This window comes from Electrona antarctica, assembly GCF_951216825.1.
Source record: "Electrona antarctica genome assembly, chromosome: 8".
Classification (NCBI taxonomy): domain Eukaryota; kingdom Metazoa; phylum Chordata; class Actinopteri; order Myctophiformes; family Myctophidae; genus Electrona; species Electrona antarctica.
In genome coordinates this window covers 32,330,444-32,356,329 of record NC_136789.1, presented here as the reverse complement: position 1 = coordinate 32,356,329, position 25,886 = coordinate 32,330,444, and the positions used below count along the sequence as shown (strand labels likewise).

General features: G+C 41.3%; 1 protein-coding gene across 1 annotated transcript in view; it reads left to right on the top strand.

Moving 5' to 3' along the window:
- LOC306928716 (uncharacterized protein) overlaps nt 1-25,886 on the top strand; it is a gene marked incomplete at its 3' end in the record, with an annotated part of 39,632 nt that overhangs the window by 2,838 nt on the left and 10,908 nt on the right. The window contains exons 3-4 of the mRNA XM_079508986.1: nt 893-1,036; nt 1,888-2,682. Coding sequence (XP_079365112.1) covers nt 893-1,036; nt 1,888-2,682 — 939 coding nt within the window. The remainder of the gene's footprint in view (nt 1-892; nt 1,037-1,887; nt 2,683-25,886) is intronic.

The window sequence follows — 25,886 nt, the reverse complement described above, 5'->3', positions numbered from 1 at the left end:
TCCCTTTTTTAACTCAAATATATCTCGGCGAGAATGCGATATGCATAATAAGAGTACTATGTTCATGTTGTGTTTACATGTTAGATGTTTAGATTAATAATCAGGGGTGCACACAACCAGTGCGCATACGTCGTCAAAATGTTTTCTGCATGGTAGATCAAAGGCATGCAAGGCGCATTGACGCACCAACAGCTGAGACAGTTATGTAGAGAAATCTGACAGGCATTCAAAAGGAACTCAAATGTGATGTTAACGTCCTGTAAGTAGACTTAGAAGTAAAACTAGTGTTGACTAATCATTACACGTGGCTCTTATTTTGAAGAGGAAGTCAGTGCACAGGAAGTCCGTTTCAGTTGTAAACAAACTACTATGACACTTTCCCAAAGTTACGTGCTCCTCTCATAGTCATAGTGGTAGTCACTAAACAATATGAAAACCATGCATCTTGAACAACACTGGGATTACTTATGGAACCTGCAGCAGTAGCTGAGTAATTACTTTTATCTATGTTGGACGTTTGTTTTGGTTTGGTTGAGCTGCTAACAAACGTCCTTCTGCTGCTTAACGACTAGCCTACACAAATACACTGTCTGTGAGCATCGTTATCTTTTGCATCTGCCCGTGTGTGTGGGAAGCATAACATTGTGGCAGAGTAGAAACGTCCATATGCAGCTTGAATGGCCCTCCTAAAGGCCTCACCGTGGGGTTGTTGGGCTTCCTCCTCATGGAAGACACAGGCTGCGCGCCAACCCATACTGATCCCGGGTGCCATCTACATTCCGGCTGTCATCCGTCTCTCCGGTGGTCACCAGACTATTCCTGGTTGTTTAGTTGTTGAATAAACCTTTATTGAATGATAAGTACAAGTTTTTTCTACTGGTGATTTCCACAGAGCACCACAGGGAGAGGTCTACCGTATCTAGAGAGATGGCCTCCAAAAGACATTCAACGTTGTCAGAGGAACAGCCAGAGGTGGACCAGAGACGTGGACTGTTTGATGCGTTGATGCAACCTGTAGTAAAGTTGTACCGTATAGGTATGTGCTGTTTTGTTCACTTACTTACATAAAGGGATATTTCCCTTTCAAAATAATTGTGGGTAATGTTATCGTCTACTCAGGCTTTTGGGAACACTCTGGACAGTTTTTAATCTGCTCAATTCAGTATTTAGATATTTTATATTCATTTTTATCAGACAAGCCCATTGTAACTTCAAACTCCATTTTAACCATCGTAGATACACAGAAAACACCCATCCCTGGTTCTAGTGACTGATATTGTCCTTCCTTAGAGAGGGACAGCCATAGCTGAATGGGTAGAGAGCCCGTCTAGGAAACGGAATGTACCACAGTGATGTTATTAGGTCTGCAGTGGGTCCCAGGACCCACGGGTGGGAGTCATAATAAAAATGGTATTTATTTTTAGAAATTGTAATTGTTTGATATTATTGCATTTATACAAATCATGCATCAACTAAAGATTAAGACCTGGAGTCACCACTACACACTATATGTATGACACACTCAAAATCATTGTATTATTGGAACATGTTTGCTGAAACCTTTGTGTCAATTGTTTTCAGTTTTCTTTTTTTTTCTTGTAGTGTAACTTTGTCATAACCTTCTGTTGAACACTTGTTACTTATTTGTAACTATTCAAATGCAACATTATAATCAATACAAACAAAAGATGACTTCTAAAATCTTTACTTGGACAAGTAAGTAAATGTTCTTGTCCAAATGACAAGTGTCTCAAAAATGTAATGTCAAGCCCTGAAAACTGTCTTTGATTAGAAATGTCTCCAAAAATGTCTCCAAAAGATGATGTTCCTCCAAAAATGCAAAGTTCAAACATTAAATGTTTTTCTCTCTTTGTGTCTTTTTTCTAGCCGTCCTGCACCTCCCTGTGTGTAAAGAGGAGGTTTTCACTGAACAACAGGTGAGGAGCTCCAGTCTGGTCCAGGAGGAACCACAACCACCACAGATTAAAGAGGAACAAGAGGAGCTACTTCAAAGACCAATGGAGGCTGGTGGGTCAACGTTGACATTACTAGCAGTGAAAAGTGAAGATGATCATGATGATGAAAACAGAGAGACAGAGCCTGTAGCCGGCACATCAACTCAACACATGAAAACACAAGCTGATGTAGAGGACTGTGGAACATCACAACCAACTAGTGACGACCAGCTCCTCTCTTCACACTGTTCTGAATCTGACACTGAAGACAGTGATGATTGGGAGACCAGTGAAGGTCAGTCAACTTTAAACACACTGAAATCACACAAGAAACATGTGGAACGACAAAGATTGTCTTTGAGCAGCAAGCTGTCCAAGGACCTGAAATCATCAAAACATACTCACTCCATGAGGAGCCACACAGGGAAGAAATGCTTTAGTTGTACAGACTGTGGCAAATGTTTTAATCAGACTTATAATCTGACGAGGCACACAAGGATTCATACAGGGGAAAAGCCCTTCACTTGTACAGTTTGTGGTAAAGGTTTTATTACAAATGGTAATCTAAAATCACACACGAGGACTCATACAAGGGAAAAACCATTTACTTGTACAGTTTGTGGTAAAGGCTTTATTCAGAGTGGTGGTCTAAAAACACACATGAGGACTCATACAGGGGAAAAGCCCTTCACTTGTACAGTTTGTGGTAAAGGCTTTATTCAGAGTGGTGATCTAAAAACACACATGAGGACTCATACAGGGGAAAAGCCCTTTACTTGTATAGTTTGTAGTAAAGGCTTCACTAAGAGTGGTGACCTAAAAAGACACATGAGGACTCATACGGGGGAAAAAACATTTGCTTGTAACGTGTGTGGTAAAGGCTGTACACATAGTAGTGAACTAAAAACACACATGAGGACTCATACAGGGGAAAAGCCCTTTACTTGTAACGTCTGTGGTAAAGGCTTTGCTCAGAGTGTTAATCTAAAAACACACATGAAGACTCATACAGGGGAAAAGCCCTTTACTTGTAACGTCTGTGGTAAAGGCTTTGCTCAGAGTGTTCATTTAAAATCACACATGAGGACTCATACAGGGGAAAAGCCCATAGACGAATGAGGACTCGTACAGGGGGGAAACCCCTTTAGTTGCAGTTAGTGGCAAATGCTTGGGTCAAAATGCACATCTGAGGATAATGAGGAGGAATCATACAGGGAAGAAGTGGTTAGTTGTATCGTAATAAATCCCCATTTTCCCCATTTGAGTTGACACATGATATAACATACAATCGAATGATCATTCATTCTATTCCAGGATGACAATGAGTGGTAGATACTAAAGCAGTGGAATCACATAATCTGACACTATCAACCTGACTGGTTAAAGACCACCACAATTTAGTTTCTTAAGTATCTTTTGTATGTAAAACCTATATAAACATGGCACAAAAAGTTGTTGTCTTTGGTAGATTATTTCTCTATTGTAACTCTGTTTAATTATACCGTTGGATGTTTCAGACATTAACCCATTTTGGGGCGGGAACCCCGTTTGGTGTTTTAAGCATTATGTTAAAAAAAGCCATTGAAAAATAGCAGATCTACAAGCTCGTAGAGCGGCACTCGGTGCCGCGCTTTGAGCTTGTAGATCTGCTATTTGTTTAAATCGTGAAAATGTGGCCCATCTATCACGCATTTACAATATGTGATAGAAGTGCTTGTAGTATTACTTAACCATGTATACTCCGCTATATTTATTGTATCATTATTTACTATTAATTTATTTAAAAGCACATCAAAATTGTGCATTTCTTTATTAACAAATTGCACACAATTTTGTTCCAATCCAGTGTTGCATCATCAATCTGGCCTCCCTGTCTTGCCAAAAGTAAAGGAACACAAACCAAAAATGCATGGCTGTGACCAGTGTGGACAACGCTACCATCGCATGTCTGCCCTTAAAAGGCACCAGATGATTCACACAGGAGAGAAGCCCTATGGATGTGATCAGTGTGGATACAGATTCGCTGTAATGGACAGCCTTAAAAAGCACCAGAGAATTCACACAGGAGAGAAACCCTATGGATGTGATCAGTGTGGACAACACTTCTCTCAAATGGCAAGCCTTAAAACACACCAGACAATTCACACTGGAGAGAAACCCTATGGATGTGATGAGTGTGGACAACACTTCTCTGCAATGTCCAGCCTTAAAACGCACCAGAGAATTCACACTGGAGAGAAACCCTATGGATGTGATCAGTGTGGACATAGATTCTCTTTAATGTCCAGCCTTAAAAAGCACCAGAGAATTCACACCGGAGAGAAACCCTATGGATGCGAGCAGTGTGGACAACACTTCTCTGACGTGTCCAGCCTTAGAAAGCACCAGAGAATTCACACTGGAGAGAAACCCTATGGATGTGATCAGTGTGGACAACACTTCTCTCGAATGGCAAGCCTTAAAAAACACCAGACAATTCACACTGGAGAGAAACCCTATGGATGTGATGAGTGTGGACAACACTTCGCCCAAAAGACCAACCTTAAAAGACACCAGAGAATACACACGGGAGTGAAACCCTATGGATGTGATGAGTGTGGACAACACTTCTCTATAATACACAACCTTAAAACACACCAGAGAATTCACACTGGAGAGAAACCCTATGGATGTGATCAGTGTGGACAACACTTCGCCCAAAAGATCAACCTTAAAAGACACCAGAGAATACACACGGGAGTGAAACCCTATGGATGTGATGAGTGTGGACAACACTTCTCTATAATACACAACCTTAAAACACACCAGATGATTCACACAGGAGAGAAGCCCTATGGATGTGATCAGTGTGGATACAGATTCGCTTTAATGGACGGCCTTAAAAAGCACCAGAGAATTCACACAGGAGAGAAACCCTATGGATGTGATCACTGTGGAGAACACTTCTCTCGAATGTCCAGCCTTAAAACACACCAGAGAATTCACACAGGAGAGAACCCTATGGATGTGATCACTGTGGAGAACACTTCTCTCGAATGGCAAATCTTAAAAGACACCAGAAAGTCCACACTGGAGAGAAACCCTATGGATGTGATCAGTGTGGACATAGATTCTCTTTAATGTCCAGCCTTAAAAAGCACCAGATAATTCACACCGGAGAGAAACCCTATGGATGCGAGCAGTGTGGACAACACTTCTCTGACATGTCCACCCTTAAAAAGCACCAGAGAATTCACACTGGAGAGAAACCCTATGGATGTGATCGGTGTGGACAACACTTCTCTATAATACACAACCTTAAAACACACCAGAGAATACACACGGGAGTGAAACCCTATGGATGTGATGAGTGTGGACAACACTTCTCTATAATACACAACCTTAAAACACACCAGAGAATTCACACTGGAGAGAAACCCTATGGATGTGATCAGTGTGGACAACACTTCTCCCACAAGGGCAACCTTAAAACACACCAGATAAAACATACTGTTTAAATTAACTGTTTTTTGTATTTCTTATTCACTCGGTCAAGAGTCAGGGTCAGTTTGTTGGTGGCTTGTTTTGGAGCCTGTTAGAGCAAATGTAAATGTATGGATTCTGACATTTGCACACTTTTTATTGCATCTTCTGCATTCTTTATCTCTACATCTGACCTTAATACCTTTTTTATTATTAGCATCCTATTGTTATACTATATAATGTATGTTCCACCTACATTTTGGTGCAGATAGAGAAAAACAATATTATCCATTACCAATATTCATGTATTCTCAATCTTTGTCAATGTAATTTGACCTGTATATTTACTGTAGATTAGGTTATGTTTTTTTTGTCCATGCTTTATATGAAATCTATTAAGTTATTTCAGTGTTAGCAATGACTAAAACAAACCTATACCTACCTAGTCATATGATGAATATTGCTATGATGAATTAATTTTCTCTATATGGTCATTTCTTAGCATAGTAATTGATGTAGCGACACATTATTCTCTTTTTATTTCGTTGTTACATTATGTTAGGTGCAGTCACAAATAAACGTAAAAAAGTGAAGATGAGTATTTGTTTAGATTTTGTTTATAGGAGTACTGTGTGTGGCAATCACAGCCGCGGTGACATGAAATATATAGAATAGCAATGATAGTGTTTTATGCTATTTGTCAAAGTCAGAAATAGGTTGTGCAGTCCATAAAGTTACATGTCCTTGTGACAAAGACATTGTACGTCTTCACTTGTGCTATGAGTATATGTGTTTCAGAAGCTAGTCTATGTATTAACCTTTTAGTAATAACCAGTAAGACTCGTAAGGGCAAGAAGCTGAGGTTGCGTGCACGCATCCGCCTCGTTGATGGCAGACTGCAGTGCTGGGCGAGCGCTGGCACTTTGGCATGGGGGGTCAGATCAACATGGAATGAATTCGGCATGGAATTAATTATTTGAGTGATACACTGACAGGGATTGCACGTCTAACGTACTTAAAATGTTTAAGTAGGTTAGACAGCCTTTCTTCCCCATCATAGGGTAGATGATTGTCCTCTTAGAGGACATTTACACCTCTATTATGATATGACACTTTTGATCACCCATGATGCAAATGGTTAACCGGCCAATCAACACCTAGGATGTATTGAAACGCTAAGTATGACCAGGTCTATGAAGACGGACGACTGTTCTGTACAACACAACAACAGTCCTGTACAGAAACCAGACCACTGTCTTCTAGGTACTAAGGTGAAATTAATTTAAAGATTGAACACACACTGCAAATTAATTCTAAACATGTACAGGGGATATTATAAGTCCACATGTGAAGGAGTACTGTGTGTTCATGGATTGAGCAAATTTGGACAAATAAATGACTCATTGCACTTTACTTGTTTTGTGTCCTCCTTGGTTTTAATAAATGTTCAAAGTCAATAGTTGTTTTCTATCTGGCTTGTAGGAGGAGTGTGTTGTGTTCATGACAATTCCAACCAGTAGCATACATAATAGGCTCTTGAGCAGTAATTTCTTCTACTTAATGGCTCTGCTTCAGTAACAATTAATTGCTATTTAATTATATTATTCAATAGTGTTAGACTGTACATATATTGTCCAGATACTCACTGTATGATTGTGCATAATGTCCATACATATATGTATTGGATATAAATAGATTAATATCTTACATATTACGTTTACAAAGCAATCTCACAGTGCAATGAACTGGCACTATAGGCTGAGCTAGTTAGCATTAGCGTTAGTTTTCACACAAAACAAATTCCGTGCAGACATTCAGCTTGCTTCTCCAAACGTGCAGCTTGTCCTCTTACTCAGACTGTTGTGCAACCACTCTTAACATTCTGTATGGAACATAGAGGAGTGTGTTGCTGCACGGACGACAGGAAGGGGAGACATGAAAGGAGGACGAGAGGACAGAACAAGAGAGAAAGCCTGTATCATTATATACGTTTGTTAAGGACAAAAACACTTTTTAAACAACCCTCATTTAAATGATGTTATTTTTAACTGGGTTACACCCATAATAATTTCAACCAGTAACATAAAAAGAGGCGATAGTAAACAACGTCATGTAAAGCAAGTAACATTTTTAGAAGATAAGTTAAGATGCTGGGATGTAAATCACAGTTGTTTCTTCTACTTGGTTCTGCCCTATGGATGTGATCAGTGTGGACAACCCTTCTCTCTAATGTCCAGCCTTAAAACACACCAGATAATTCACACTGGAGAGAAACCCTATGGATGTGATCAGTGTGGACAACACTTCTCTCTAATGTCCAGCCTTAAAACACACCAGATAATTCACACTGGAGAGAAACCCTATGGATGTGATCAGTGTGGACATAGATTCTCTTTAATGTCCAGCCTTAAAAAGCACCAGAGAATTCACACTGGAGAGAAACCCTATGGATGTGATCAGTGTGGACAACACTTCTCTCTAATGTCCAGCCTTAAAACACACCAGAGAATTCACACTGGAGAGAAACCCTATGGATGTGATCAGTGTGATCACCAGAGAATTCACACTGGAGAGAAACCCTATGGATGTGATCAGTGTGGACAACACTTCTCTCTAATGTCCAGCCTTAAAACACACCAGAGAATTCACACTGGAGAGAAACCCTATGGATGTGATCAGTGTGGACATAGATTCTCTTTAATGTCCATCCTTAAAAAGCACCAGATAATTCACACTGGAGAGAAACCCTATGGATGTGATCAGTGTGGACAACACTTCTCTCTAATGTCCAGCCTTAAAAAGCACCAGAGAATTCACACTGGAGAGAAACCCTATGGATGTGATCAGTGTGGACAACACTTCTCTAGAATGTCCAGCCTTTCTAAAGACACTACTTTTCCAGTAGTGGAAAAAGTACTCAGTCTTTCTACTTAAGTAAAAGTATCAATGCTGCAATATAGAAATACCCTGTTACAAGTAAAACACACTAAAACTATGTTTGACTGCTTGTATTAACTGAGCCATTAGCAGTGAACTACAATAGCATATTATATTTATATATTTAAACGTACAATAGGCCTACATGTTGAAATGTAGTCAAATACATTTCAGAATTATATATGCTACCAATGACAAATCCAACCTATACAATCCCCATATCTACTAATAGTAATATCAACAGTAAGGCGTGAGACTCCCAAAACATTGCCTCATCTCAGTCATCTGAGTCCACATTCCATCCATCCATCCATCCATCTTCAACCGCTTATCCGTAGTCGGGTCGCGGGGGCAACAGCTCCACCAGAGTGCTCCAGACTTCCCTCTCCACAGCAACATTAGTGACTTCCTCCTGGGGGATTCCGAGACGTTCCAAGGCCAATGAGTCGATGTATTTCCTCCAACTGCGCCTTGGTCTGCCCCGGGGTCTCCTCCCAGTGGGACGTGCGTCGAGGACCTCCCTAGGGAGGCGCCCGCGAGGCATCCTAACCAGATGCCCGAACCACCTCAGCTGACTCCTTTCCAGGCGAAGGAGCAGCGGTTCTACTCCGAGTCTCTCTCGTGTGACTGAACTTCTCACCCTATCTCTAAGGGAGATGCCAGCCACCCGTCGAAGAAAACTCATTTCGGCCGCTTGTATTCGCGACCTTATTCTTTCGGTCATGACCCACACTTCATGACCATAGGTGAGAGTAGGAACGAAGATTGCTCGGTAGACAGAGAGCTTTGCCTTCTGGCTCAACTCTCTTTTCGTCACAACAGTGCGATCCATCAATGGTAATGCAGATCACAGCTGTACACACTGCTTCACACAGACACACCCCCATTAGGCTTACTGATCATAAACCCTCATTCACACACACATGGACAAGGACATGAATGGTGTTGTTTATTTTACATGTAAAATGACAGCAGGACATGCATAATAGATAGATAGCAGCAACCTTTAGAGAAATGTTTGTTTGTACTTTACTTTTCGAAGTCAGAGATAGTTTGTTACATATTAGGTTTACGAAGCAATCTCACAGTTACCAGTTTCTTTCTAGATTCTAGAAGGTTGCATATAGCATGAGTGGGGAGGAGGGAGGGGCGGTTTGAGGAGGGAGGGAGTTTGTTAGGTTGTGATTGGTTGAGATATGGCTCTATTGTTCTCCTCCTTGGCCTATCAATCCAAGCAGTTAGTGGCTCCACCTCAGGCTCTCTAGTATAAGAAGAGTTGCTCTGTGTCTATCCTGACAAGTCACCCAGCTCCTGCCGTTGAAAAACATCCCCACAGCATGATGCTGCCACCACCTTGCTTCACCGTAGGGATGGTATTTGCCAGGTGATGAGCGGTGCCTGGTTTCCTCCAGACCGAAGCCTCTCCTGACTTTGCCAAAAGGCACCTAAACGACTCTCAGACCATTATTAACAAGATTCTCTGGTCTGATGAAACCAAAATAGAGCTTTTTGGCCTGAATGCCATGCGTTACGTAAAACACTGTTGTTAAAACACTGTTGTTAAAACACTGTTTAGTGATGGTTCTAATTTTACCATTATGATGACAATGACCAAGGCCTTCACAACTTGACCAAGGCCTTAACAACAGCTGGGGCTGTAATGGAACGCAACAGGATGGCCTCAGGAAAACGAGTCGCTGTGCACATTATAGTTAAGAGGAATTTGTTACCACTCTTAGTGCGAGGCAAAGGCCCAACACAATCAATTTGCACATGCTCGAACGGTTCACCAATAACAGGGATTGGATAAAGTGGATATGGAGAGATCCCCAGGCGACCAGAAAGTGGGTTATCATGTGCCAGATTCAACACCTCACTTCGGTATGTCTGAGGGATAACAATCTGCTCCACCACCCCCCAAACATCATGGCCAGACAGCCGCGGAGGTGTCCACTTACGCATGAGCACATCGCTTTTCAGGAAGAGAAGAGAAGAGTCACCCCCTCGATCGGGAGTTGAGCACGGAGCCCCACCTTAAAGGGTAAGAACACTTTTTGAGAGGTTTCTTACCTTATTATGGGCAAACTAGTCCATTCCATGAGTTATTTTGCTCCGTTGTGTTGTTTATTAGCAATTTAAAAGTCGCTCATTGACTTCCATTGTAACAGGGAAACTGCAGCTTCCAGTTCAACGACTCGGTCGGAGTAGCTGTTAGCAGCCCCTTCCAGGCTGCTAATTTGTGCGGCGTGGGCTGCGCATTCGGTCTGGATGTTGTTCAGTGAGTCAGTGTATTCGGTCTGCATGTTGTTCAGTGAGTCAGTGTATTCGGTCTGGATGTTGTTCAGTGAGTCAGTGTATTCGGTCTGGATGTTGTTCAGTGAGTCAGTGTATTCGGTCTGCATGTTCAGTGAGTCAGTGTATTCGGTCTGGATGTTGTTCAGTGAGTCAGTGTATTCGGTCTGGATGTTGTTCAGTGAGTCAGTGTATTCGGTCTGGATGTTGTTCAGTGAGTCAGTGTATTCGGTCTGGATGTTGTTCAGTGAGTCAGTGTATTCGGTCTGGATGTTGTTCAGTGAGTCAGTGTATTCGACCCGAGTGTATACTTGGCTAGCACTCGATGCTCCGACTCCTTAATAGCATTCATGAGGGCTTCCACGGCCGAGTCAGGCATGAACAGCGTGCGTGCTTCTTCCTCGTCGTCGGTGCCTGGAGTTGCCGATGCGGTTTCTTTACCGCGTTTAGGTCCCTTTGGTGGCATCGTGGAACCGCAAATAACCGAATAAGTTGAAAAATGACTTTTGAACTATAGTTTAATTCAGGTTGTGTTTGTTGGCGTCCGGGAGGGTTAAATTAAGCTAGACATAGACGCTGTGCGGAGCATTCAGGAAACACGTCATCACATGCTGCCGCCCTCGAAGAACTAACTAACTAAACATTAATTAAACATTAATTAATACTGAAATGAATGTGACTTTACTTTGGAGGACAAGCATCTAGTAACTAACCACTAACTAAACATTAATTAAACATTCATTAATAATGAAATGAAAGTGACTTTACTTTGGAGGACAAGCATCTAGTAACTAACCCTTAACTAAACATTAATTAACTGGTAGTTAATTGATGAAAAATGGTCCTCCTGCGACCCCCAGGTGAGCCAGCCCAACATGCGAGACCCCCGGAAGTTTTAGAACCAGTTTCGGAGACCGAGTCAAAAATTAACTCACTAATCCTACCTGCCTATGAGCACTCATCCTGGGCATAGAACTGACCGATAATAACAGATCTACAAACGTGGCTCAGGAGGTAGAGCAGTTCGTCCAATGATCCATGGGTCGGCGGTTCGAATCCCGGCTCCTCCTGTCTACATGTCGAAGTGTCCTTGGGCAAGACACTGAACCCCAAATTGCTCCCGATGTGCTGGTTGGTACCTTGCATGGCTTCCGTCGCCATCGGTGTATGAATGTGTGTGTGAATGGGTGAATGTAATGCACAATCTATGTAAAGCGCCTTGGATAAAGGCACTATATAAATGCACCATTTACCATTTACCAAACACACCACATTAAGTAACAGACTTAACTACTGATAGATTAACGGAGGTTAAGTAATGGTTAAGTAATGGGTTACTTAAGCATTCATTCATTGAAGAAGTAATTAATGATGCTTTAATTATAGTTCATGATAACTAATGCATCACCTAAGCCTTAATATAGCCTTAATTAAGCCTTAATTGCATGTATGAATTTGTCCCTTAAAGTAAAGTGTTACCATGGTATTTAATGGTATTTAATGGTATGGCGTGTGTTACAATTGACCCACTTTTGCAAGTTGTTCTTTGGCGTTGCTTACAGACCAGAATGAACGTGCATTCCGTCTAAACACGATGCAAACTAATGACGAACATAAGCATGAAGACATCCATGTGGATTTTTATTCACCAACATCAAAGAAAACAATTGTAGCGCACGTATACCCCAGGTGTAAAATTGTACGCATTTTGAGAAAAGTCTGTTTTTTGCCAATAATTCCCCGTAGGATGATGGTAAACACTTCAAACTTCCTGGGCACGTAGAGTACGTTGCTGTACACATACTGACGCGATGGCGTCATGATGGCTTTGACCAATCAAGAGATAACGTGCATGTTACAACCATGACGTGTTACAACCATGACGTGTTACAACCATGACGTGTTACAACCGTGGCGGCTCTCCCCTACTCATTGTGCAGAATGTTCATACAAATACCTCAAAATTTTACTTAAGTACAGTACTTAAGTAAATGCACTTAGTTAGGCTACTTTCCATCACTGCATGCAGGTTTATGTCACAGTTATTATTATCTTATTTCAGGGGTGTCCAAAGTGCGGCCTGCGGGCCAAATGTGGCCCCAATTCATACCTGACTTGTATTATGAACGGCTCGCCCAACAGTATGGGACATTTTTTACATCAAATTCTTTATTCACCTGGGCATTTCCCAGAGTATAATCTGTCAGGATTCCTTGTTGTCTCATTCTGAAGAGGGGCCACAGAAAGGCTATTTCATTTAAAATGTTTTACCTTGTACGTCTGGTTATATTTGGTAATGTATAGTCGGCCCTTGGCTGATTTAATATGTGCTAATATGGCCCCCTTTGAAAAAAGTTTGGACACCCCTGTCTTATTTCATTTATTTTTCCTCTGTTCTCAGTTAAGTGTGGGGGTGGATGGATGGAATGAGGAGGCATGGTTGCATGTGCAGTCTGTGTGCACTATAGCAGGGCAGGTATACGGTAATCAGGGCATTCCTGGCACCGTGCGTGCCGAGCGCGCTGTCACACCACATAACCATCACTGGACCAGAAAATAAACATGACGCATGGATGTAACCGCTTTAAAACACCTTACTCATTTCTGACCTTATCTGGATCAGGACAGGAGTGGACCACCCATCCACTTGAAACTTGTTCACGGTCCTCCCATATCTGACCACATCCATGGCTGAGGGAAGTAGGGGCGGGGCTAGGGACACCCCCTCCCCCCCAGGCACAGCCCCCCTCCCTCGTACAGGAGGGAACAAATTATAATAATTTGAATCAAAACAGATTTCTGTTACTAGGTCTAATAAATATGCTGTATCACAGTATCAGCGCCTTATCCTGCTTAATTGCCTGTCAGTAGTTTGCTCATGCATGTGGAGAGGGGAAGTAAAAGCCACTTTTCTGCGTGAAAATGCGCAAAAAAGCGCGTGCACGAGGTGCGTGCACGTGCATTTTGCGGCGCACACACCCCTACTGAACGTTCAGCACCTCCTACTGTAAATTATCTTCCCGCGGCCATGACCACATCTCTCAAGAATGGATTCTGAGCTGCGCAGCTGAATCCGTCGGCAGGGACATACAGAACGTGTGTACATTGGGGATTAGTGGAACGATGTTATTTTTAAATGAGACGTAGCTTGCGGAGTTAGTTCAGTCAGTCACACTCAAGGGAGTTAATGCCATGCTCAAAGGCGCATACTATACTCAAGGGGTTAACATGCTGCATTACTATGTGGGTGTATTCAGTGTGTGCAAGACCCTCATGTCATTCGCTGATGCGGTAGTCAGCTGACCATTTGGGCGGGCTACTTAAGCTCACCAGTCTGCATGCTCTTCCTGCCTTCCTCTGCATATGGTCCCTGGTTGTATGTGATGTTTTTTCCCACTTCCACCCCAGCACCACCGGTGGGCTCTGCTATTTATGTTCCCCATGGGGGGTTATTGTATATCTATCTCCCTGCTCTTAATGTTTTATGTTGTTGCTTAATCTTGCCGAGCAGGGAGAAATCCAGCAGAGCCGAATTACTCATTCTGTAATAAATATTGGTAAATCTATTCGTGAGTTGTCTGACAGAACTTTATCTGTTGTAAAATAGCAGATCCACAAGCTCGTAGCTCGTATCTTGCTATTTTTTGAAAACTTGTGAAAATACTGTGGTGCAAATCTTTGGATATATCCCTGAAACAACATATTTTCAGACGGGGGTCTACGGCCAAATACATACATACGGTATAGGGGTCCTTGACATGAAATGGTTTGAGAACCACCGACATAGAAACATGATTTTAGAAGACATTTACAGAATCTGGTCTCAGGTCTAAATGGGTTATGATGTAGTTCACCCAAAACATTGCTTATCCAATTTTGGGCGGGAACCCCTTTTGGTGTTTAAGCATTATGTTATACTTTAGCTATAAGAAAATAGCAGACCTACAAGCTCATAGCGCGGCGCTACAAGCTTGTAGGTCTGCTATTTTTGAAAAATCGTGAAAATGTAGTGCAAATCTTTGAATATACAGTATATTCTTTCAGAGCCAACTCAAATGTTTGCTTCTGGGAGGTCCCTGGAACAACATATTTTCAGATTGCACACAGACAAATACAGAGATCTCCATGTGGGACACAGACAGATAGTTGAAACGGGTGCTATGACAAGTTGACAGCGGGTATTACTAGGTTCCCAAGTGGCATCGCTCTCACGTAGGCCGGTGGCCAACGGGCACGTACAGGTCTAATATCCTTTCAAATCAGTTTAGACTAATCGAGAGGAAAGCGTAAACAGACATCACCAAAACCTCCTCAGTGAGAGGAGGAATGCATGATGAGTTCTCCTCGTGGTTACTGGATTAACAAGAAACGACAAGCAATCTCTATGATAATGATCTGAAGAGGATCTCATGCATTTTAACCCATTTATTTAGACCTGGGACCATATTCTACAAAATGTCTTCCAAAATATGACAGTTTTCTGAAAAACCTACGTTTCTATATCGGTGGTTCTCAAACTATTTCATGTCAAGGACCCCAAAAATGATATGTAATTGGCCGCCGACCCCCATCTGAAAATATGTTGTTCCAGGGACCCCCCAAAAGCAAACATTTGAGTTAAAAACATTCGCTCTGAAAGAATATATATATATTCAAAGATTTGCACCACGTTTTTCAAGATTTTTCAAAAATAGCAGATCTACAAGCTCGTAGCGCGGCACTCGGTGCCACGCTATGAGCTTGTAGATCTGCTATTTTTCAATAGTTAAACTATAACAAAGTCCAAACAAAGTTAAAGTGGTTAAAAGCTTAAGGTGACACAAATGCGTTGCAGTTAAAATGGCAGGTTTAGAGGATAATACCAATGTGAGGGACCTTATGCTTCAGGTTTAGAGGATAATACCAATGTGAGGGACCTTATGCTTCAGGTTTAGAGGATAATACCAATGTGAGGGACCTTATGGCAGGTTTAGAGGATAATACCAATGTGAGGGACCTTATGCTTCAGGTTTAGAGGATAATACCAATGTGAGGGACCTTATGCTTCAGGTTTAGAGGATAATACCAATGTGAGGGACCTTATGCTTCAGGTTTAGAGGATAATACCAATGTGAGGGACCTTATGCTTCAGGTTTAAAGGATAATACCAATGTGAGGGACCTTATGCTAAGGTTTAGAGGATAATACCAATGTGAGGGACCTTATGCTAAGGTTTAGAGGATAATACCAATGTGAGGGACCTTATGCTAAGGTTTAGAGGATAATACCAATGTGAGGGACCTTATGCTTCGGTTTAGAGGATAATACCAATGTGAGGGACCTTATGCTTCAGGTTTAGAGGATAATACCAATGTGAGGGACCTTATGCTTCAGGTTTAGAGGATAATACCAATGTGAGGGACCTTATGCTTCAGGTTTAGAGGATAATACCAATGTGAGGGACCTTATGCTTCAGGTTTAGAGGATAATACCAATGTGAGGGACCTTATGCTAAGGTTTAGAAGATAATACCAATGTGAGGGACCTTATGCTTCAGGTTTAAAGGATAATACCAATGTGAGGGACCTTATGCTTCAGGTTTAGAGGATAATACCAATGTGAGGGACCTTATGCTAAGGTTTAGAGGATAATACCAATGTGAGGGACCTTATGCTTCAGGTTTAAAGGATAATACCAATGTGAGGGACCTTATGCTAAGGTTTAGAGGATAATACCAATGTGAGGGACCTTATGCTAAGGTTTAGAGGATAATACCAATGTGAGGGACCTTATGCTTCAGGTTTAGAGGATAATACCAATGTGAGGGACCTTATGCTAAGGTTTAGAAGATAATACCAATGTGAGGGACCTTATGCTAAGGTTTAGAGGATAATACCAATGTGAGGGAACTTATGCTAAGGTTTAGAGGATAATACCAATGTGAGGGACCTTATGCTTCAGGTTTAGAGGATAATACCAATGTGAGGGACCTTATGCTTCAGGTTTAGAGGATAATACCAATGTGAGGGACCTTATGCTAAGGTTTAGAGGATAATACCAATGTGAGGGACCTTATGCTAAGGTTTAGAGGATAATACCAATGTGAGGGAACTTATGGCAGGTTTAGAGGATAATACCAATGTGAGGGACCTTATGCTAAGGTTTAGAGGATAATACCAATGTGAGGGACCTTATGCTTCAGGTTTAGAGGATAATACCAATGTGAGGGACCTTATGCTTCAGGTTTAAAGGATAATACCAATGTGAGGGACCTTATGCTTCAGGTTTAGAGGATAATACCAATGTGAGGGACCTTATGCTTCAGGTTTAGAGGATAATACCAATGTGAGGGACCTTATGCTTCAGGTTTAGAGGATAATACCAGTGTGAGGGACCTTATGCTTCAGGTTTAGAGGATAATACCAATGTGAGGGACCTTATGCTAAGGTTTAGAGGATAATACCAATGTGAGGGACCTTATGTTTCAGGTTTAGAGGATAATACCAATGTGAGGGACCTTATGCTTCAGGTTTAGAGGATAATACCAATGTGAGGGACCTTATGCTAAGGTTTAGAGGATAATACCAATGTGAGGGACCTTATGCTTCAGGTTTAGAGGATAATACCAATGTGAGGGACCTTATGCTAAGGTTTAGAAGATAATACCAATGTGAGGGACCTTATGCTAAGGTTTAGAGGATAATACCAATGTGAGGGAACTTATGCTAAGGTTTAGAGGATAATACCAATGTGAGGGACCTTATGCTTCAGGTTTAGAGGATAATACCAATGTGAGGGACCTTATGCTTCAGGTTTAGAGGATAATACCAATGTGAGGGACCTTATGCTAAGGTTTAGAGGATAATACCAATGTGAGGGACCTTATGCTAAGGTTTAGAGGATAATACCAATGTGAGGGAACTTATGGCAGGTTTAGAGGATAATACCAATGTGAGGGACCTTATGCTAAGGTTTAGAGGATAATACCAATGTGAGGGACCTTATGCTTCAGGTTTAGAGGATAATACCAATGTGAGGGACCTTATGCTTCAGGTTTAGAGGATAATACCAATGTGAGGGACCTTATGCTTCAGGTTTAAAGGATAATACCAATGTGAGGGACCTTATGCTTCAGGTTTAGAGGATAATACCAATGTGAGGGACCTTATGCTTCAGGTTTAGAGGATAATACCAATGTGAGGGACCTTATGCTTCAGGTTTAGAGGATAATACCAGTGTGAGGGACCTTATGCTTCAGGTTTAGAGGATAATACCAATGTGAGGGACCTTATGCTAAGGTTTAGAGGATAATACCAATGTGAGGGACCTTATGTTTCAGGTTTAGAGGATAATACCAATGTGAGGGACCTTATGCTTCAGGTTTAGAGGATAATACCAATGTGAGGGACCTTATGCTAAGGTTTAGAGGATAATACCAATGTGAGGGAACTTATGCTAAGGTTTAGAGGATAATACCAATGTGAGGGACCTTATGCTTCAGGTTTAGAGGATAATACCAATGTGAGGGACCTTATGCTTCAGGTTTAGAGGATAATACCAATGTGAGGGACCTTATGCTAAGGTTTAGAGGATAATACCAATGTGAGGGACCTTATGCTAAGGTTTAGAGGATAATACCAATGTGAGGGAACTTATGGCAGGTTTAGAGGATAATACCAATGTGAGGGACCTTATGCTAAGGTTTAGAGGATAATACCAATGTGAGGGACCTTATGCTTCAGGTTTAGAGGATAATACCAATGTGAGGGACCTTATGCTTCAGGTTTAGAGGATAATACCAATGTGAGGGACCTTATGCTTCAGGTTTAAAGGATAATACCAATGTGAGGGACCTTATGCTTCAGGTTTAGAGGATAATACCAATGTGAGGGACCTTATGCTAAGGTTTAGAGGATAATACCAATGTGAGGGACCTTATGCTTCAGGTTTAGAGGATAATACCAATGTGAGGGACCTTATGCTTCAGGTTTAGAGGATAATACCAGTGTGAGGGACCTTATGCTTCAGGTTTAGAGGATAATACCAATGTGAGGGACCTTATGCTAAGGTTTAGAGGATAATACCAATGTGAGGGACCTTATGTTTCAGGTTTAGAGGATAATACCAATGTGAGGGACCTTATGCTAAGGTTTAGAGGATAATACCAATGTGAGGGACCTTATGCTAAGGTTTAGAGGATAATACCAATGTGAGGGACCTTATGCTTCAGGTTTAGAGGATAATACCAATGTGAGGGACCTTATGCTAAGGTTTAGAAGATAATACCAATGTGAGGGACCTTATGCTAAGGTTTAGAGGATAATACCAATGTGAGGGAACTTATGCTAAGGTTTAGAGGATAATACCAATGTGAGGGACCTTATGCTTCAGGTTTAGAGGATAATACCAATGTGAGGGACCTTATGCTTCAGGTTTAGAGGATAATACCAATGTGAGGGACCTTATGCTAAGGTTTAGAGGATAATACCAATGTGAGGGACCTTATGCTAAGGTTTAGAGGATAATACCAATGTGAGGGAACTTATGGCAGGTTTAGAGGATAATACCAATGTGGGGGACCTTATGCTAAGGTTTAGAGGATAATACCAATGTGAGGGACCTTATGCTTCAGGTTTAGAGGATAATACCAATGTGAGGGACCTTATGCTTCAGGTTTAGAGGATAATACCAATGTGAGGGAACTTATGCTAAGGTTTAGAGGATAATACCAATGTGAGGGACCTTATGCTAAGGTTTAGAGGATAATACCAATTTGAGGGACCTTATGCTTCAGGTTTAGAGGATAATACCAATGTGAGGGACCTTATGCTTCAGGTTTAGAGGATAATACCAATGTGAGGGACCTTATGCTAAGGTTTAGAGGATAATACCAATGTGAGGGACCTTATGCTTCAGGTTTAGAGGATAATACCAATGTGAGGGAACTTATGGCAGGTTTAGAGGATAATACCAATGTGAGGGACCTTATGCTTCAGGTTTAGAGGATAATACCAATGTGAGGGACCTTATGCTTCAGGTTTAGAGGATAATACCAATGTGAGGGACCTTATGCTTCAGGTTTAGAGGATAATACCAATGTGAGGGACCTTATGCTTCAGGTTTAGAGGATAATACCAATGTGAGGGACCTTATGCTTCAGGTTTAGAGGATAATACCAATGTGAGGGACCTTATGCTAAGGTTTAGAGGATAATACCAATGTGAGGGACCTTATGGCAGGTTTAGAGGATAATACCAATGTGAGGGACCTTATGCTAAGGTTTAGAGGATAATACCAATGTGAGGGACCTTATGCTAAGGTTTAGAGGATAATACCAATGTGAGGGACCTTATGCTAAGGTTTAGAGGATAATACCAATGTGAGGGACCTTATGCTAAGGTTTAGAGGATAATACCAATGTGAGGGACCTTATGCTTCAGGTTTAGAGGATAATACCAATGTGAGGGAACTTATGCTTCAGGTTTAGAGGATAATACCAATGTGAGGGACCTTATGCTAAGGTTTAGAGGATCATACCAATGTGAGGGACCTTATGCTTCAGGTTTAGAGGATAATACCAATGTGAGGGACCTTATGCTTCAGGTTTAGAGGATAATACCAATGTGAGGGAACTTATGCTAAGGTTTAGAGGATAATACCAATGTGAGAGAACTTATGCTTCAGGTTTAGAGGATAATACCAATGTGAGGGACCTTATGCTAAGGTTTAGAGGATAATACCAGTGTGAGGGACCTTATGCTTCAGGTTTAGAGGATAATACCAATGTGAGGGACCTTATGCTAAGGTTTAGAGGATAATACCAATGTGAGGGACCTTATGCTTCAGGTTTAAAGGATAATACCAATGTGAGGGACCTTATGCTTCAGGTTTAGAGGATAATACCAATGTGAGGGACCTTATGCTAAGGTTTAGAGGATAATACCAATGTGAGGGACCTTATGCTTCAGGTTTAGAGGATAATACCAATGTGAGGGACCTTATGCTTCAGGTTTAGAGGATAATACCAGTGTGAGGGACCTTATGCTTCAGGTTTAGAGGATAATACCAATGTGAGGGACCTTATGCTAAGGTTTAGAGGATAATACCAATGTGAGGGACCTTATGTTTCAGGTTTAGAGGATAATACCAATGTGAGGGACCTTATGCTAAGGTTTAGAGGATAATACCAATGTGAGGGACCTTATGCTAAGGTTTAGAGGATAATACCAATGTGAGGGACCTTATGCTTCAGGTTTAGAGGATAATACCAATGTGAGGGACCTTATGCTAAGGTTTAGAAGATAATACCAATGTGAGGGACCTTATGCTAAGGTTTAGAGGATAATACCAATGTGAGGGAACTTATGCTAAGGTTTAGAGGATAATACCAATGTGAGGGACCTTATGCTTCAGGTTTAGAGGATAATACCAATGTGAGGGACCTTATGCTTCAGGTTTAGAGGATAATACCAATGTGAGGGACCTTATGCTAAGGTTTAGAGGATAATACCAATGTGAGGGACCTTATGCTAAGGTTTAGAGGATAATACCAATGTGAGGGAACTTATGGCAGGTTTAGAGGATAATACCAATGTGGGGGACCTTATGCTAAGGTTTAGAGGATAATACCAATGTGAGGGACCTTATGCTTCAGGTTTAGAGGATAATACCAATGTGAGGGACCTTATGCTTCAGGTTTAGAGGATAATACCAATGTGAGGGAACTTATGCTAAGGTTTAGAGGATAATACCAATGTGAGGGACCTTATGCTAAGGTTTAGAGGATAATACCAATTTGAGGGACCTTATGCTTCAGGTTTAGAGGATAATACCAATGTGAGGGACCTTATGCTTCAGGTTTAGAGGATAATACCAATGTGAGGGACCTTATGCTAAGGTTTAGAGGATAATACCAATGTGAGGGACCTTATGCTTCAGGTTTAGAGGATAATACCAATGTGAGGGAACTTATGGCAGGTTTAGAGGATAATACCAATGTGAGGGACCTTATGCTTCAGGTTTAGAGGATAATACCAATGTGAGGGACCTTATGCTTCAGGTTTAGAGGATAATACCAATGTGAGGGACCTTATGCTTCAGGTTTAGAGGATAATAACAATGTGAGGGACCTTATGCTTCAGGTTTAGAGGATAATACCAATGTGAGGGACCTTATGCTTCAGGTTTAGAGGATAATACCAATGTGAGGGACCTTATGCTAAGGTTTAGAGGATAATACCAATGTGAGGGACCTTATGGCAGGTTTAGAGGATAATACCAATGTGAGGGACCTTATGCTAAGGTTTAGAGGATAATACCAATGTGAGGGACCTTATGCTAAGGTTTAGAGGATAATACCAATGTGAGGGACCTTATGCTAAGGTTTAGAGGATAATACCAATGTGAGGGACCTTATGCTAAGGTTTAGAGGATAATACCAATGTGAGGGACCTTATGCTTCAGGTTTAGAGGATAATACCAATGTGAGGGACCTTATGCTTCAGGTTTAGAGGATAATACCAATGTGAGGGAACTTATGCTAAGGTTTAGAGGATAATACCAATGTGAGAGAACTTATGCTTCAGGTTTAGAGGATAATACCAATGTGAGGGACCTTATGCTAAGGTTTAGAGGATAATACCAATGTGAGGGACCTTATGGCAGGTTTAGAGGATAATACCAGTGTGAGGGACCTTATGCTTCAGGTTTAGAGGATAATACCAATGTGAGGGACCTTATGCTTCAGGTTTAGAGGATAATACCAATGTGAGGGACCTTATGCTTCAGGTTTAAAGGATAATACCAATGTGAGGGACCTTATGCTTCAGGTTTAGAGGATAATACCAATGTGAGGGACCTTATGCTTCAGGTTTAGAGGATAATACCAATGTGAGGGACCTTATGCTTCAGGTTTAGAGGATAATACCAGTGTGAGGGACCTTATGCTTCAGGTTTAGAGGATAATACCAATGTGAGGGACCTTATGCTAAGGTTTAGAGGATAATACCAATGTGAGGGACCTTATGTTTCAGGTTTAGAGGATAATACCAATGTGAGGGACCTTATGCTTCAGGTTTAGAGGATAATACCAATGTGAGGGACCTTATGCTTCAGGTTTAGAGGATAATACCAATGTGAGGGACCTTATGCTTCAGGTTTAGAGGATAATACCAATGTGAGGGACCTTATGCTAAGGTTTAGAGGATAATACCAATGTGAGGGACCTTATGGCAGGTTTAGAGGATAATACCAATGTGAGGGACCTTATGCTAAGGTTTAGAGGATAATACCAATGTGAGGGACCTTATGCTAAGGTTTAGAGGATAATACCAATGTGAGGGACCTTATGCTAAGGTTTAGAGGATAATACCAATGTGAGGGACCTTATGCTAAGGTTTAGAGGATAATACCAATGTGAGGGACCTTCTGCTTCAGGTTTAGAGGATAATACCAATGTGAGGGAACTTATGCTTCAGGTTTAGAGGATAATACCAATGTGAGGGACCTTATGCTAAGGTTTAGAGGATCATACCAATGTGAGGGACCTTATGCTTCAGGTTTAGAGGATAATACCAATGTGAGGGACCTTATGCTTCAGGTTTAGAGGAGAATACCAATGTGAGGGAACTTATGCTAAGGTTTAGAGGATAATACCAATGTGAGGGAACTTATGCTTCAGGTTTAGAGGATAATACCAATGTGAGGGAACTTATGCTTCAGGTTTAGAGGATAATACCAATGTGAGGGACCTTATGCTTCAGGTTTAGAGGATAATACCAATGTGAGGGACCTTATGCTTCAGGTTTAGAGGATAATACCAGTGTGAGGGACCTTATGCTTCAGGTTTAGAGGATAATACCAATGTGAGGGACCTTATGCTAAGGTTTAGAGGATAATACCAATGTGAGGGACCTTATGCTTCAGGTTTAGAGGATAATACCAATGTGAGGGACCTTATGCTAAGGTTTAGAGGATAATACCAATGTGAGGGACCTTATGCTTCAGGTTTAGAGGATAATACCAATGTGAGGGACCTTATGGCAGGTTTAGAGGATAATACCAATGTGAGGGACCTTATGCTAAGGTTTAGAGGATAATACCAATGTGAGGGACCTTATGCTTCAGGTTTAGAGGATAATACCAATGTGAGGGAACTTATGCTAAGGTTTAGAGGATAATACCAATGTGAGGGAACTTATGCTTCAGGTTTAGAGGATAATACCAATGTGAGGGAACTTATGGCAGGTTTAGAGGATAATACCAATGTGAGGGACCTTATGCTTCAGGTTTAGAGGATAATACCAATGTGAGGGACCTTATGGCAGGTTTAGAGGATAATACCAATGTGAGGGACCTTATGCTTCAGGTTTAGAGGAGAATACCAATGTGAGGGAACTTATGCTTCAGGTTTAGAGGATAATACCAATGTGAGGGACCTTATGCTTCAGGTTTAGAGGATAATACCAATGTGAGGGAACTTATGCTTCAGGTTTAGAGGATAATACCAATGTGAGGGACCTTATGCTTCAGGTTTAGAGGATAATACCAATGTGAGGGAACTTATGCTTCAGGTTTAGAGGATAATACCAATGTGAGGGACCTTATGCTTCAGGTTTAGAGGATAATACCAATGTGAGGGACCTTATGCTTCAGGTTTAGAGGATAATACCAATGTGAGGGAACTTATGGCAGGTTTAGAGGATAATACCAATGTGAGGGAACTTATGGCAGGTTTAGAGGATAATACCAATGTGAGGGACCTTATGCTTCAGGTTTAGAGGATAATACCAATGTGAGGGAACTTATGCTAAGGTTTAGAGGATAATACCAATGTGAGGGACCTTATGCTAAGGTTTAGAGGATAATACCAATGTGAGGGACCTTATGCTTCAGGTTTAGAGGATAATACCAATGTGAGGGACCTTATGCTAAGGTTTAGAGGATAATACCAATGTGAGGGACCTTATGCTTCAGGTTTAGAGGATAATACCAATGTGAGGGACCTTATGCTTCATAGACAATTTCAACTGATTTGTGCAACGACATTTTATTTATTCTTTTTTAATTTTCAGTTTTTCCACATGCGCAATACATTGTGCACTGAAATTGACAGTTCTTTGAAACCAATTGGATCCTAAACAAATAATACATGTATACTGAGTTAATCAATTAAAGGAGCATTCAGTGATTTGGGTGATTTGGAAAAAAACCCGGTCCACCCGGTAACAAGATGTGCACATGCACACGCTCTACAGTGGGGGAAGTACAACAGACCAACAGCACGTGCACCAATGCCCGCCCCACTCGATCATGATTGGAGGAAGGCCCCTCTCATCCTGATTGGATGAAGGCTTTGCCACCCAAAGCCCAAACCGAAACTAGGGTTTTTTGACCCCAGGGGCTCACTGCATGGGGACAGGGAGGAACTCCTTATATGGTCAGCACACTTTATAGTAGGGAGGATTATCCAAAAAATAAGTGACATTTGAATTAAGTGAAATCACTGAATATACCTTTAATAATGGCTTTGAAATATAAATAAAAGGACTAAATGCATCATGGCTTAAATGATGTAACTATAGAAATGTATTTATCTTTTAATGCAAAATGAAAGTCACCGACTCTAGTCCCATTATTATGATACCAATCAAAGTAACATTCTTCAGCTGCACGTCTCCCAGATTTAATTAGTTTAATTGTACTGTTTTCTTGTGTTTCTTTCGCCAGGGGACCGAGACACCACTGGATAGCTGTCAGTTCCTTAATGTGCATCAGTGGCTTTCTCTTGCCTCGATCCAACTCTCATCGGGTCCCATTACTAGAAATCAAGACACATGTTCCACTTCACACACACAATATTGAAGTCTCTCACAGCCTGCAGGGAGAATATACATGTGTTTGGATTTAAATTCTTTAACAGTATCGTGCTTCAAAGCGCACGGTTTGCAATTAAGTGACCTAGTTTTGGCCTTTTTCCAACCTGGGATTTTCTTTTCATCTCAGGCTCTGCAGCTAAACTATAAGCGGTTTGGCTTATACGGAACTTATTAAAGGGGAATACCACTCATTTTCAACATTTTACTATGTCATTAATATACCATAGAGCTGTAATAATTTTAAAAAAGTCCCCCCATTCTGTGTTTCCTAGAACTGTAGGTCTGGAAAAAAATCATTAACATGGTGAATCACATCTTGATGACATCATCAAGATGTGATTCACCATGTTAATGATTTCTTTCAGACCAGCTCTACGGTATATTAA